The sequence below is a fragment of the Poecile atricapillus genome, chromosome 18 (genome assembly GCF_030490865.1).
Source record: "Poecile atricapillus isolate bPoeAtr1 chromosome 18, bPoeAtr1.hap1, whole genome shotgun sequence".
Lineage (NCBI taxonomy): Eukaryota > Metazoa > Chordata > Aves > Passeriformes > Paridae > Poecile > Poecile atricapillus.
The window spans coordinates 5,576,331-5,592,363 of NC_081266.1; the positions used below are offsets into that span (position 1 = coordinate 5,576,331).

General features: G+C 41.3%; 1 protein-coding gene across 1 annotated transcript in view; it reads right to left on the reverse strand.

The window, feature by feature from the left end:
* Positions 1 to 16,033, reverse strand: part of CACNA1C (calcium voltage-gated channel subunit alpha1 C) — a 465,827-nt gene that overhangs the window by 120,043 nt on the left and 329,751 nt on the right. Inside the window, exon 9 of the mRNA XM_058853070.1 lies at positions 12,010 to 12,182. Coding sequence (XP_058709053.1) covers positions 12,010 to 12,182 — 173 coding nt within the window. The remainder of the gene's footprint in view (positions 1 to 12,009; positions 12,183 to 16,033) is intronic.

Sequence of the window (16,033 nt, forward strand, 5' to 3'; positions counted from 1 at the left end):
ATGAGAGCTGCAAACACTGTAGATAATGTGTTGGGGAGTGATACAAATACTGATCATGAACAAAAGATAACTAACAGCAAAGGAAGTGCCCTCAAGACAGTAAAAACAACTAAAAAAATCCCTCTGCTTTTTGTGCCTCGAATAATCATGAAGTTATTCATGTTGTTATTAAAGAAAATAGGCAGGACATAGGTTTTATGTACAAATGTGGTTTTAAAGCAGCCCATGTGCTGCTTTCTGCAGCTCCTGTGAATGGGGAACTTCTGCATCTGCCCACCCACAGGAATATACACCTGCAGGATGGGGTGTAACCCTGACCATGATCTCTACTTCAGCAGCAGCATCTTTGCTCTTTCAGTGCACAGCCCTGTGAATCCATCTTCCCTGCAGAGTCTGGGAGAAGGAAAAAAAAAAAATAAATTACAGAAGCTACTTCCAAGCTGATCTGCTTAGGTCATCAGAAACTCTCCAGGGAGTCTAAGTGTCTGCTTTACACCTGAACTGCTAAACTTCAAAGCCACTGAGATGCAGCTCTGGCTGTTTTATGACATTCCTGCCTGTCAAAAGCCATTTCAAGGTGGGTGATGCCTGAGAAAGCTGTGAGTGGCTACAGTTTGTGATCTGGAGCTCATAAGGGGACAGGTTGGGACAGCAGGGGCTGTTTGGGTGGTGCAGTGGGTGGGAAATCATGCCCTGTAGCTCACAATGGACGTTTTCCCCAGAGGAAGCTTCCACAACGCTACAAGCAGGAATTGTGTCAATGAGAAAGTGGATTTTCTCTGGTATAGAAGAAGGAAACTAGTCTCTAGGACTGGCTGTTGTTGATGGAAAAACCAAACAGAAAAACCCAAAAAAAAGTGAATGTGAGGGGAAAACTGGGCTGTATTATTTCAAAGGACAGCCAGAACAATTGGGTAGCGACTGGGACACAGGCAAAGAGATGGGAGGAAGGAGAAAATGACAGAATTTTCATCTGAAATACCACTCTGCAAGCTGGAAGAGCAGTGTGTGCTTCCTGCATTTGGGAAAACTCAGTTTAGGAGTAGTGCTTAAAACATTTAAGCATTAATCCAGTGAAGGAAAAACAGCAGCAAGGCCCTGTCCATCTGAACAGACAGTGCTTGACTGAGATGAGTTCTCAGCAAGTGCAGACATTTTCTAATAGCAGGATTCACGTGGGATGTGTGAGAAGGCTTGTGGATGAAGCTTTCCTTGACAGCAAACAATCAAGGAATTCAGTTCACTGATCACCAGATACAGCAGCACAAACATGAGATTTAGGTCTCTCCAGAGCCAGGGTTGTGTGAAAGCACTGGTTTTGGAGCTGTATTCTTGCATCACACTGAGCAGATTCAATTCAGCCTCACGACATGAAATGGAGCTCACCTCTCCTATTCCCAAATGTGCATAAAGCTCTGTTTTGAAACCCTGGTTTGTTACATTTCTTCTGTGCCTAGTAAATAAAATGCTGCTGATTTTGTGTTCTGCTCCTGCTTGTGGCATTCTTTCAGACACTTTTACTGACATAATGACTAGTCTGATACTAGACACTATTATCACAATACCATATGAGTCAGAAGCATGAGACATGCTAGCTGGGCAGGCTGTGTATTACAGCCAGGAGAAAAGCAAAAATTGAAGTTAAAGAGCCTTGCCCCTAAAGCCAGCTTGTCAAACATATGATTAAAGCTTTTCCACCTCTTGAGCAAGGCATTGAGAATAGGCTAATTACCCTGAGCCAGAGAAATAGGCAGTTTTTAGTGGCCTTGAAATAATAGATTCCTGGTTTGCAAATACTTCCAGCATGCAGGAGAACGAGGGACTGATAACAACAGCTTGAGTTAAGCTTAGTGTGGGCAGGTGTTATGCAAGCTTCCCTCACACAGCTGTGTTAAAACAAGTCATTCGTGACCTGGCATAGCCCTGTTATTCTGCTCCTGGTTCTTCAAGCAGTCACATAATACACTTAGGTTTTGATCTGCACATCTGTGAGGATCCTGCAGCTCTGCCACTGCGTCCTTGTTGTGATGCTGAACCCTCCTGCTACTTCAGACCAGGGATTTTAATGTAGTTAAACAGTTAAACATCCTCACCCTGATCTGAAGGGACCCCTATCCTTGGGTTCACTACAAATCCCTCATAGTTTGAACCCAGAGGGACCCAGAGTGCAGCCCTTCCTCAAATGGAGAAGGAGAAGAGGGATGCATCACGCTGTGATCTGTGAACTTTGTACATGGGAACGAGGAGCTGAGCAGCCCTGCCAGCACCTGTGGGCACTAAAGCTCAATTTGAATTTAGGCCTCGAGATCTGAAAGGGCAATTTTCTGATCTGTTGTCTCATCTCTACAATCCTGCTAGCTGAAGGGCTGCTGTAATCAGCAGGCAGACTCGGTGCCACCGCTATTTTCAGTGCAGTTCCTCAGTTGGAAACATTTTCCTTCCCCCGCCACCTCTCTGGGCTTGATGTTGTCTATGAGATAACTGGCATGGAGAGACCTGCTTTTCTCCCCAGGAGCAAATCCAAGCACAGATTTTTATCCCATTAGCAGAGTGTACTGAGGGGATGGGGAGATTCCCCCAGTAAGCAGAAGGCAGCAGGCACAGGGTGAGGGTGTGACTGCTGCTCCCAGGGTCCTGCTCCAGCTTCCCAGGCTTCCCAAAACCCTGGAAAGGGCTGGGTGCCTTTCCCAGCTGTTGGTTCTCCTCAGCTGCCCAGCACTGGCTGCCAGTTGGGTTCCATATGTGCCACTTCAGCTGTGTAATGCCAGCAGGACTCTGTGTCTCTGAGCTGTGCCTGGGGAGCAGCAGGGTCACTGCTCTAACCCCACTACAACAAAATGCTTCTGTCTTTGCCTTCTTCTGCTTGCTTGTGAATCGACTTCAGCAAGCAATGAGCTGCTCAAGCTGCCTTGCAGTCAGGGCTGGGCAAGGGGGAGGAAAGGAGAGTTTCCTCAGGAGAGCTCTGCTAACTCTGTGCCTCCAGCATCCCTCAGTCTGTCCTGGGCTTCCTGCTCGGAGACCTTCCCAAACAGAGCTCTTGGTCTGGGCTTCAGCATTTACCTCTCTGCACAGGAAACTTCCAGTTATAACATAAAATACACAAAGGAAGACAAGGAGATAGGTCATGATGAATACACACTTAGACAAGGAGGAAAAAACCCATCCCACCAGAACAATTTCTGTTACAGCTGGCTCCATCACACTCTTTTAAGACATTCAGCTCCCAGGATCTGTACTGAAGGTTCTACTTGTACTAAACTTTTCCTACATGTCTTTGGACTAACCACACTCAACTGCCTTTTCTGAGGCACTGGATTACATTTTTGACACCCCATTTGACATATTCCTTCCAGCTATCACACTGCAAGAGTGCAAGCTGCTGTACTTGACCTGTCAGTTCACAATGAAGGTCTTGGGTATGATGAGGTGTCTAAATTGGAATTAGATTAATGTTTTTAGTCAGCTGAACCCCATCTTTTTACTAGTTTTGATTACCTGTTAAAAGGAAATACATACAACATAATTTAATTTCTGTATATACAGTGCCAGACACACTGTGGCTTTGATCTTGGCTGACATTACTGTAATAAAACTGGTTCTCATCCCCAGCAGTCGTTTCTAACTCAAAACACATGCTTTGTGTCCCTCAGCTACCGTTCCTGAGCACCACAGCCTCTCTCCTGACAGTTCTTCATACCACATCAAAGCAATGCTCAGGATTTCAGCCATCAGCACTGCTCACCAGTGCTTTCTCCTCAGTGCACAGACTCTTGAGACTACATCTGCAGTGGCAACTTATTTTAAAACACTGACCATGGGCCATCCTCACTGACTTCAGCAGGAACTGCTGAATACTCCATAGTTTTTAAAACCACTTCATAAGTGTCCTTGCAAAGATTTAAGAGCATACTTTAGGCATCTGCTTAAAAAATTGAAATAAAAAATGGTCTGGCTCTGTGAACCCTCAGCTTGGGGGTTTGTGGCATTTCTTCCAAAATTTTTCTGTGGAGATGTTGGTACCAAATGCTATCTATGCCTCTCTAAGCATGGGAAATAAAGCAATTCCTCAGAAGGTATCAGCTTTCTCACAGACTGATGTCCTCTCCTGAGGAGTAGAACCAGTGTCAGTTGATTAATCTTGACAGCTTCAAGGAACACTTGCCACCAGGGCAGGCAGAGATGAATTTATTTGCACCAAGGTGTCTTCCCCAGCTATATAAACAGATTCCCTCTAAAGCCTTACCTTCAAAGATATTTCTGTGTAACAAACTGGTACTATAAGAGAATTCCTACATCAACACAAGTCTCTCTTCTAGCAGGAAAAACGGAGGTGCTCTCTCACCAGCCAGTCTTTGCTAGGGAAATAGATTTTCTAGTGGATAAACTTAATGCCCCATCAGCATTAATGTCAGTCTCTATGTGCTGCAGCTGCTCACACACCACTGCTCCAGCAGCTCTCAGTATAAAGGTGTTGGTGTTTCAGGGCACAAGAAGCAGGGAAGGGAGGAACTGGAAGGACATGTGAGTTGAACAAGACAAGCCAAAATCCCAGCTGCAAGGGAGTGAGAGCACGAGTAGATCACCACAAAACACTTTCAGTCAGAGAGGATATTATAGGATGAGGGTTTTTTTCCCCCAAGATGTAAACTACAGTAACCTGGAACCTCATCTAATTGCTGTAATCTGTGATGACTGCAAGGGAGCAAGAAGAGGAAAAATGAGCCTGTGGGCAAAAATCAGCACAGTTTTGGAGTTTGGTCTCCAGAAGTGGCACAGAGATTTGGTGCTCACCACAGTGACCCTCTTAGGATCAGCTGATTGTCTCAGAGCTGTCACTATCCACCAGCACTCATTCAAAAATCTGGCTGATTGATGCCTCAATTTAGCCCATCTTCCTCAAATAGGGGAACTTCCCTGATTTCTAGAACCACTTTTCCCTCTTCACCAAATTATATCAGGCCTTCTGATGCTGCTGAATTGGAGGTTGTTACCCTGGCCACAGCTTTGTCCTGAATACCAGCAGCTTCTTCTTCTGCTCTCTGTTCAAACAAAGGAAATGTTGTTTTCTCCATGCTGTGCTCTGGCAGAAAATGCAGGCTGGAGCTAAACTGCTTGAACATCTTGTTGGGTTAGGTGGGATTTACCTACCACAGCACTAACTTATCAGCAGAGAAGGAAGGGGAAGAGGGTTTTCAAATGGTTGTTTGCTCTTTGTTTTATGATCAAAGCCTCCTTTGAGACAGAAAGAAAGAAAAACTGGGAAGTTGTGAAATCTACAGGACAATGAACCTAAAAGCTGCTTTTGCTAAAGGCTGGGTTATTAAATTATATTTCTAACAAAAACCAGAAAACCAGGCCTTTGATTCACTTACAGGGAGTGAACCATCCATACATTCAGGGGAACAAGAAAACTGTATTTCTTAAAATGATTAAACGTGATTACTGTGGATTGCCAGAGAAGGAAAATAGTTCAAAACCACCCTGATCAAACTTGGAAATGCCTTATGTGATGCAATCCAAGGTCAAAACTCTGCTCTTTCTGCTCTGGAGTGTAGAAAATGGTGTGAGAGCCTGTGCCACTGGCATTGTGGGGTGGGTGAGCCTGAGAACATGATTTAACTTTCCTGTGTCTTTTTGAAATCTTTTTTTAATTGAACAAAAGAGTCCAAAACAAGATTTCAGCCCTCTCCAAATATCACCCTGCATTCACATATTTCAAGAATCAATGTTGTAGCTTAAGCATTTTAAAGCATAATTTAAACCCCCAAGTTTTAAATTTCACATTGTTGAGAAGACTGACTTTTTTCCCAAGTATTTCCTCTTGGAGAGAGAGAAAGACAAAACAATCAAGGATAAAGATCTACTCCTTCCTTCGTTTTTCACTCACAATAAAAATAAACTAGAACACAACTTATGAATAGAGTCAGGAAGAAAATCCATTCTCAGTTTTGATTTTATTCCAATTAAAGTCAAATGTTGACATTGTTTTGTTGACATTGGTGGAAAGGTGGAAGAAGAATCACCCTAAATGATTTATTATTATTATTTTTTTTAATTTAATTTTTTTGTTACTTGAGCTGCACAGAAATTTTACAACAAAAATGATGCTTGGAAATGCCAGCTTTACTTTCACCTATATCACTGAATATCATTGCCCTGTGTACCCTGCTACCTGCAGGGTCACCATAAAGCCTCATAAATACTCCTTTTTTTCCTTTTATTCTTTTCTTTTTTTTCCCTGATGTATACAGTTTTCCTTTTTAGGATATCAAAGTTTACTTGGATCTGATCAGAGATTTATTTCAGTTATTCTAGTTTATAGTTATTTATTTATTTATTTATAAATTATTATTAAAAGAATTATTTATGATATAGTATATAATATCATATTATATAGTATATAGTATATAGTATATACAATATACTATATGTAATATATAATATACAATATACAATATATAATATATAATATATCACATATAATATACAATATACTACATGTAATATACAATATATAATATATGATATATAATAGTAGATAATAGATAATAGATAATAGATAATATAAAATATAGAATGTAGAATATATAATAGAAAATAGATAATAGATAATAAATAATAGATAATAGACAATATATAAAATATAATAGGTAATATATAATATAGAATGTTGAATATAGAATATATATGATATAGAATAATTCTATATCATGCAATATATTTATTTAATTTTATTTATTATTCTAATTGTTTATTATATATATATATATATATATTTTATTTATTATAGCTATGGAAACCACATGCTTTTAATGGCAGTGGGTTGAATTCATGTCAGACACAGCTGCATTTTAGCCAGTGGAGTTATGGGCAAGCAGTAGCCAGTGAACCCCTCGGTGCTGTAAGTGATTTCAGAGCCCAGGTGCCTCACGCTCTCCCTTTGGAGGATGCCAGTTACACAATATTGAAGTCATGTGTGAGCACTGAGAAGCCTCTGTGCTCCAAGACCTCACATTGGGAACCTTTTCCAGTGCTGACATTAGCACGTTTTGTTATTGACCTTGGATGGAACCGGCTGGGGCCCAAGTCCTTACCCAGGCAAAATCTCCAGGAATTTCAGGACAATTTTTGCCTAAGGACCGTAGGAGTGATTCAGCCTGATGTGAGAATTAATGTCCTAGAAGCTTTTTCTAGGCAGCATCCTAATTATAGACTCAAGCTCGACATCTGTAGCACAAACCCGTGCTGCGTTTTGCAACCTGAGCTTCTCTGTGAAGAGCCACGCAACGAAAACAAAGCTGACTTATCATTTACAAAGGCCTTTTATTAGGTGTCCTCAAACTCTGGTATTTATATTAAGAGCAGAGTATGAGCTGCTTCAAAAGGTGACAAGGTAGGAAAATACCACTGGGACTGTTTTCTACTGGGCACAGCACACAGCTGGGAGCTGCTGTCACTCCTGGCCGAGCAAACCGTGTGTTGGAACCTCTGCACATTAATACACGGATTTCTTTTCCCCCTAGAACAAACTGTACACCCAAAAAACACTTCTTTTGTCCCCCTGTCTTCAGGTGAAAGAGATCTATCCAAGTTTCCAAACCTGTGAAGTATCTATCAGGTGCATTTGTGAAATGCCTACAAACTGTTGGCACTGCAGCTAATCTCTTCTTGGTTGCCAAATGATTATTTTCCACATCAGTGGACAATGATAAAAGTAGAAGAGATTGTGCTTGCTCCCTCTTTAGATGAGGTGTTGACATATAATAAATCATTTTACAAGACTGGCATTGATTTCTTTGTATTTAAATATGAAAAGCAAAATGCAACCATGTTCTATGATGCCTTTCTCAAGCCACCAACTGGTATTGGAGGAATTAAACTGACAAAGGTTTCATTTTCCAGCCTGTGCCTCTCAGAGCTTTTGTTTAGATGATCTTAAATTCCATGCAAGCCCCTGTAGGTTTTTTTTTTTTTTTAATTGCTTTTTGACAATATCTGTATCTGCCTGTCAAGGGGTGGTTGTCACAGTCTTTCCATGTGTATGTAAAATACATCAGGACAGATTCTGTGCTATGATACTATGACAATAGTGCTACAGATACTATGACAATAGTCTTCAATTTTGCACTACTCCTGCTTCAAGAGAGGCATAAATCTGCATGTGCAGACACACAGCTTTCATTATTTAACGTATCATCTGAAATACTATATGATTTTGAGAGGCAACACATTGATTTGTACTGGGTTATTCCTTCTGCTGTGCTACAAGAAAACTTTATTATCTACAGCCATCAGTTCCATTACAATAGGGCCTTGAAGAATGATTAGATTTTTAATTTTAATAGGGTAAGCTACTTGCAAATCAGTTCTTGAATTTTCAGTGTTGTGTTGGATATGACTTGACAAGAGGAATTAATTGTCTTGAGTCATGGAATGTCTTTACAAAGCAGGGGGATTTTTTACTTTTAGGGACTCTGTTGACATTAGTAAGGTCACACTCTCACTGCACATGTTACCACCAAATAGAAGTTAAATAGAGGGAAACAGAGGGAGGACAAAATCTGAGCACTCAGAAACATCAAATTACTTTGCCTTGCCCATTCACAGATTATTTCTGACCCCACTGCAGTCTGTGGGAATTTTGCCAATTAATTTCAATAGGAGGAGAATCTGGGTTGGATTGAGGTTTCCTGCTTCTGCCCACAGCAAGAGATGCATTCTAGACCACTCTCAGGAAGGGAAAACAAAAGTGCAGATTCCCAGTAACTGTGGCAACAGGAGGGAGGGTTTTCTCTGCTATCATGTAATTTTGAATTCAGTAGCTGTTCTGTGACATGACGTGTTTCTCCCCTCTGTCAAATTAATGCTTTCTTCCCGTGTGGAAGGCGCGTCAGGGAAAGAGCACAGAACAAAACCATCAACACAAACAGCCCCCAGAAGCCTTTTCACATTTCCCACCTCACATCTGTCACAATGGCAAATCTGTGTTTGCAAACAACGTGGAAAAGCTGCCTTGAATGTGGTACTTCCTCAAAAGACAGGGAATTAACTCAGCCTGCTCTGGGAATGTCTCTCAATTCACGTGAGCCACAAGTGGTGATGAGCTCCCTCAGAAAAATGCCAAGACCTCTGCTATGGAAGGAGGAGCTAAAGACTGCACAGGTTGTCCAACTCTGGTTGCATTCATCTCCCTTTTTTTACCCTTTCCTTCACTGAGGTCCTCTCTGCTGTATCCTTGGACTTGATAACTTCATTAAGGGCTGCAAACACCCACTGGGCCTTTGGGCAAGGTTTGAGAGCCTCAGGAAAGCAGCAGCAGATGCAAAATATGACCAGTGATGCCCCAAGGACTGCCACAGGCAGTCAAACCAAAAAGGGGATGCAGGTAAGTTTTTCTTCCCTTCCACCTTGTGTCCTCTGTTTTAAAGGAGGCAGTGCCCATGCTGACAAGTGGGCAGCACTCTACAAAGTCAAAAGAGAGCAAAAACTGCCTCTGTAGCTGCCAAGGACAGAGAAGAGACTGGAAACATATGTTCTTTGTGTTTGGGATGATTCAGTTTAGGTAGACTACCTGGGTCAGAGCCCAGATGGTGTAAACTGCTGAGTCTCAGAACTTACATTAGCTGAGTCTCTAGATTAATAAGTATTTTTTTTTAATTTGAACTTCTGAACTATTCTGATACTCTTTATTAAAAAAAACCAAAAAACCAGGCATCAAGCCCCCAAACAACCTCCAAGGGAAAACCAAAGAAGCCAAAACTGGTGTGACTTCTTTAAAGCATCAGTGTGAATCACTGTCAGAGGTCAGGCAGGAGCACAGGTCCTCTGGGCATCAGCACAACTCCACTGATGCAAAGGCCACACCTGCAGTTTACTGAGCTAACACAGCAGCTAAAGGAGGTCTGAACTTCCCTGTGTGCATCAGTGATCTGTCACTTGAAATTCTCAGGGCTGATACCTTAAAAGTCAACGTTAATTAGTCACTGAGCAAAGTGTGCTTGAAAGGGCTGTAACAGCCAGCCCTGGAGTTCAGGATGCTGTGCTAGAAACAGAGAGTGATGAGCTTTGATGGGCATGTGAATAAAAGACACTGAAGGTGCACAAGAGGAAACTGAGCTAAACACAAGGAAACAAGGAAACACTGGAGTCTGGGTGATGTGAGCTTGGACTGGGAGCAGGTGGGATTCAAATGCCTTGGGAACACTCAAGCCAAAGGGATTCATGAGGGAATTTACAACTGTGCCATCTGTCCTTTACCTATTTTGTAGATGGCTTTTGGAAGAGAAATAATACCAATTATTTCTCCTTCAATTTAACCCCACTGGTGATTGACTGCTGGCACAAATGCCAAAACATTCAACCCAGGAGATAACACACCAAAAATAAACCTCACTCTAAACAAAATGCCCTGCCCTGTCACTTACTCAAGGTACCTTTTCTGTGGTATGATCTTAAGCTGAAACCAGCACTTCTCAGATTTTCTGCGTCAGATGTGAGAGGACTAATTTTGATAAACCATGTCTTACAAAACTCACCTTATCAAATTGACCAGGAAGAACTGAAAGCAAGCTGGAGATGCTTTTAGTTCTTAAAATCATCACCCATGAAAGGACTTGTTAGCTCAAATATGGATTGGCCACACTCAACAGTGCATGCAGTGAATCCTCATTGATTTATTTGTGTATTGTATGCCACAGAGCAGCAGATTTTGGCTAATAATGAATAATAAATTAATTTCTGAGTGCTTGGTGAGGTTAAATTGTGGAAGTAAACTATATGAACTATGAAAACACTGGTATAAAAATCAAAATAACCTGATCTGGGAAAAGTCTGAGTGAGTCACCACAGTAATTCCTTCAACTCCAGATACCTAAGTATTGTGGGTATAATCTGATATTAATGATCCAATTTTTTTTCTGAAAGAACTTCATTGTTTTGGCAGCAATGGTGGTTACTAATTTCCTAAAGGTCATGAACAGCTATAAAAAATCTTGCTGAAGAAAGAAAGGCACAACTTTCCTGTGTCAAATCTTCCTATTGCTGCTGGAATATATGTTTGTGATGGGATCATCCCATAGATTTTGATTTTTGGTAAGAAAGGTGATATCTAGGGACATGTTCTGTGTCTTTTTTTCCGAAGTCAAACAAAGAAAATGCACATTCCCAGGATGAGAGCCAAGAGTTGAGCCACTGTCCATTGGCTGTGTAAAGGTTCCAAGTCTGATATTTCCCAAGTTCACAACCAGCAGTGATAATTTCTAAGTGGCTCTGAAGTGTTGCACAGCCCATGCTGGTACAAGAGAAGGTGGCAGAAGATTCAGTGGAGGTAGGGAAATGTTGGGAGGCACTGCTCTCTTCAAGCCCCTCCTTGAGGATTTCTAATAGGAGATTGTTGGTGACTTTTCGCTTTGTACAAACAGCTTGTCAACTCCAAAAATGAAGAGTAAGAAATAACACCCTTAGAAGAAATTTCTGAGAGCTTAATCCAGCCTGGCAAAAGCAAACACACATCCACTGGTTTCAGTGGAGCTACAGATGGCCCTCTCAAGGTACAACAGGGCTGATTTGGCCCTCCTCCCACACTCGAGCACTGTTTTCCCAAAGAAACCTTTGCTTTCAAAGGAACCAGCAATGTGCAAGAGAGCCTGCAACACTGAGCTACAATTAAACACATGAATAGATTGTATTTAAAAACTTTTTCAGTAGTGGGCTTTACCAGCAAGTATTGACCTTTTATCTGTTTAATATCAGGCCCATATCACAGACTAAACACTGATCTGCAGAATATCAGTTATTGCTTTGTATTGTATTTTCTGCTTCCCTTGGTTTCCTACAAGCATTAAATTGGAATCACGTATAAGCATAGTGCATGTCTCAGGAAGAACTTGCTCTTCCTTAGAAGCCTCCTCAGCACTACAGCAGATGGGCACAGGTTTTATTGCTGTAAGCACAGAGAAAGACAGAGGAGGAGAGAGGGGAAAAGGAAAGTGAGAGCAGAAAGTTGCTTACTGTTTCGAGGCTTCTCCTCATCCATGCCTTCATCTTCATTTTCTGGATCAATATCTTCTGCTTGAGTTATCCAATCTAAGTATCCCTTCAGATCCTCCTCTAGCTGTTGCTTTTCCCGTAGCTTCTGGAAATCCCCTCGAGCTTTAGCCTTTTCTCTTTCTTTGGAAAACTCCCTAGCAAGAGGGAGGGAGGGACAGGACATGGGTGGAAAGAAGGAAGAGATGGAAGAAAAACAATGGGTTAGATTGATTTCCACTAGAAAGTCTCATCAGTCTGTGTGGCACACCCAGCTGTCTCTATTCTCTCAAGACAAAGACATGTATGGAGCATCCTTGCTGCACACACACATGTAAAACAGCTGGAGTGTCCACATTTCCATCAATAATTAGGAAAAGACTGATACCTTTTTCTTTCCTTCTCAGCCTCTGACTGACAGTTCAAATAAAACACACATGTAACATTTGTGTACAATTTTATGTATGATACCAGACATTTTCTAACATTCTGTAAGCACTTGATATCCTCCAACAGTTATCTACAAATGTCTATATGAATAATGGTTAATGAAGAACTGTTTGACAATAATCTGACATCTGGAGAGTGAGATGGTAACTCTAATTTCTAGCCAGGTTTCAGTCTTTTTTTTTATATATTGTAATCACAACTAGATTGGGCTAACTTAAGTGTAATTAATGGTACTCACAATCCTGTACACATTTAATTATGGACCACTTCACCCACAGTACTGGAAAATGTAGTTAAAAACTCAGAGTTTTACTGAAGACTTTCAGCATTCGAGGCTGTTATCTGACATGAAATATGTTTTTCAAATCCCACATAGGGTGGGTAAATACGATAAATTAACAGGGTAAAACATTTGATGATAGTTTTATTAAAGAATGCTGTTGGGAATATAGACTTAGGGCACAAGAACAAGAATTTCATGTTGCTTAGTTAAAATCCTGGGTTCTTGGCTTTGCTTTCTTTTTGGCTGTGGTGCTGTTTCCTCTCCTCTTTCAGAGACACCTATACAGCAATAATTTTTTCCAAGAAATGCTGACCTCCCTTATTTAGAGACTCACGTGGTTCTAAACCAGGTTTTAACGCCTGTATTTTAAAAAGGAAGCTTAATGATTGTGAAAATTGCTAGACCAAGAGTACTTAAGCATTAAGTGATATCTGCTGAAGCAGATCACTACACAAGACACAGCAGATAACACAGGCCACTCTTTCCAGAAAAGAGAGGTGGAGCCATTCTCCCCAGTGCATTATCCATTACTGTTGCTGAAGATTGTCAAAAATTAATGCATTTAACAAAATGCTGCTCCACTTGGCATTTGTCTTAGGTTTGCTCCTGCGAAAATGAATAGATCTACCACTGATTTTAGTGGTATAATATTAGGATAATGAAAATCCTAGCCAAAATGCCAATTTTTTGAGTGCCACGTGGCTGAGATGGAGGTGGGTTTCGAATAGTGATGGTGAGGTTCTTTCCTCCTGTCTGCTCCAAAACCTGCTGAAAGACTTCCAGGGACTTCACAGATTTTGGATGAGGCTTTCAGAAGTATGAGCTGTGCATGAAACCAGCACTGCAGCAGGATGAAAGCAGGATGATCTCTTAATTTCTAGCCAAAATATGACACTTTATGTCAGTGTCATCTGCACCCCTGTCACGCTGCTGAGGGTTCAGGTCCTCCCAAGGGAGTGTGATAATGAAGGTGGAAGTGAGGAAGAGAAGCACTGGATTTTCTGGACTGAAGTTAGTTCACAGTCAGCTCTGGGTCCAAACTCAGCCTCAAGACATGAAAAAAAAATGAAAAATTGATTTTTCTTATACTGGGAGTGATATTTTACTATTTACAATGTAAAAAAACCAAATAACCCAAACAGTAATAATAAAAACTGTACAAACATTGTTAGGAAAAAATCCATCAATGGTGGTTATATTTTCTGCTTCAGTAACAGCTTTCCCCTGGGCCTGCTACAGTGCTGTATCCAAATTAATGAATTAACTCTCAAAAAAATAATCACTGAATGAATCTACATATTATTAAGTTTGTTAAATCAAATTCCAATATTTCAATTTTTAGCTGGTGAAATATTATTTTAGAATCTAAAACAAATGGGTCCAATTTTGAATTGGGCTGAACCTAGAGCTTTCTAGCACAATGCAAAATGCTGTGACTGCCTCGTGTAAATAACCTGCAATTCCGTGTCTCTTCCCTTCATACAACACACAACACTCCACATCTCAGATGACTCTCCAAAGAAGACAACTGGTTTAAAATATCTTAATTTCTATGCTCTACTAACATTAAACCACTTGAGAGGAGGTGTCTCAGGAAACTGCTGCTGGATTCAAAGCAGCTCCCACGTGGAATGGCAGCGTGTGCTCGGGCAAATGTCGTTCACAATCAAGAGTTACCATCGGTGCTCACTTTCCACCCCACCTGGCCTTGGCACGGGGTGTATTGCAGGCAGGTTCACACCTCACTGCTGCCTCCAGCACAGCTGGCAATAAATGGTCACTGTTTGCAGCTCCAGCAGGTAGGGCAAGGACCAAAAAAGCTTTTGGAAGTGCCACGTTGAGTCTTGAGGCCGTCTCCTCAAAAAACGGCTGCGCTATCATGGCAGGGTAAGGTCAACAAGGGCTTGAAAAACCAGCAAGCAATCTCTCTTCAGTGAAGCCAAAACATAAGTATGTTTTGTGGTATAAGAGTGGGTGAATCGGGTTGTTCTTACTACAATTCGGTTTGTTTCACTTTGGTTTACTTCCACCAGAAAATTATAGAGATGTCTGCCGATGGGAATGCCAAAGAGCAGAGGGTTGTGGAGAGATGTTTTCTCTTTGTGAGGTCAGAGTGGGTCAAGATCATAAACACCCAGCTCTGCATCCTGTGCTGTTTCAGGAGAAAATGTCTCTTTCCCATCCCAATGATGGAATTTGGGTTCTTCTTGTTGATATGGTTTCTCACATTTAGAGGTGAGATGGAAAGTGAGCAAAACAGCAGAATTCTAATGGTTCAAAACTTGTTTTCTACTCAAAGTGGAGCACAAGGCTCCGAATCTCATTCACCCAGAGAAGTACACCAAGGAATGGGAAGGGCTGGAAAGAGGGGACAGAAGACTAGGAAAAATACCTGAAAGATCACAAAAACTGCTCAAGGAGGAGCTACAACAATAGCCAGCCTCCTGTTCACTCTGACCTCCTTCTTGGCAGTAAAAGCATCAAAAGCAGCCAACTGTGTTTTGCAGGATCCTCTCAAAGCAGAAGAAACGTCAGTTCTGCTGCCCTCCATCAGGCAGCTGCTTGTTTGGCCTGTGTCCTGGGATTTGGATGGAAATGTAAAGGAAATGTGACTCTATAATCTTAGGTGTACATGTCTGAAGGTTGAACCCACTCTGCCTTTTTTTTTTTTCCCTCATTATTTAAATGGAACAGGTAACACAGATGTGAACATCTCTGATCTCAAGCGACTTCTTATTGCTGCTCAGACCAATGATGTGGAGCTGTTTTGCCTGGGTTTGGAGAGGTCTGCTGTGTGATCTGCTGAGTGGATATCCCTTTGGAGTACATGGATTTTATATTGTGCTCAGCCAAGTCAGGAAGAGATTACAGCTCTACATATAAATACTCTGACATGCTATTTAGCCTAGCATGTGATTAGTAAATTCACCAGGACCATGAATGGATGACATACCTGAGGAAAAACAAATTACAAAAGAGCTCTTTCACTGGAGCAGAATTCAGCATTTCATTTTGCAGGTGCAATCAAGGTGTCTTTGTGAGTACAATTAATTACACTTATGTATTCAGAAGTGATTAAATCCCGCCCCAAGCTAATCTGTCATTTGTGAAGCCTGCTGCTGAAGCTCCTGAAATAGATAAATGGGAAAAAAGACAGAGATGCCCAGAATGGATATTCAAAGCTAACCAGGAATGCTGCTCTGTATCTAGAACAGACAGGTGGATCATCAACACAGATCAGACTAATAGCAATAGCAAGTCTCCAAAAAAAAAAAA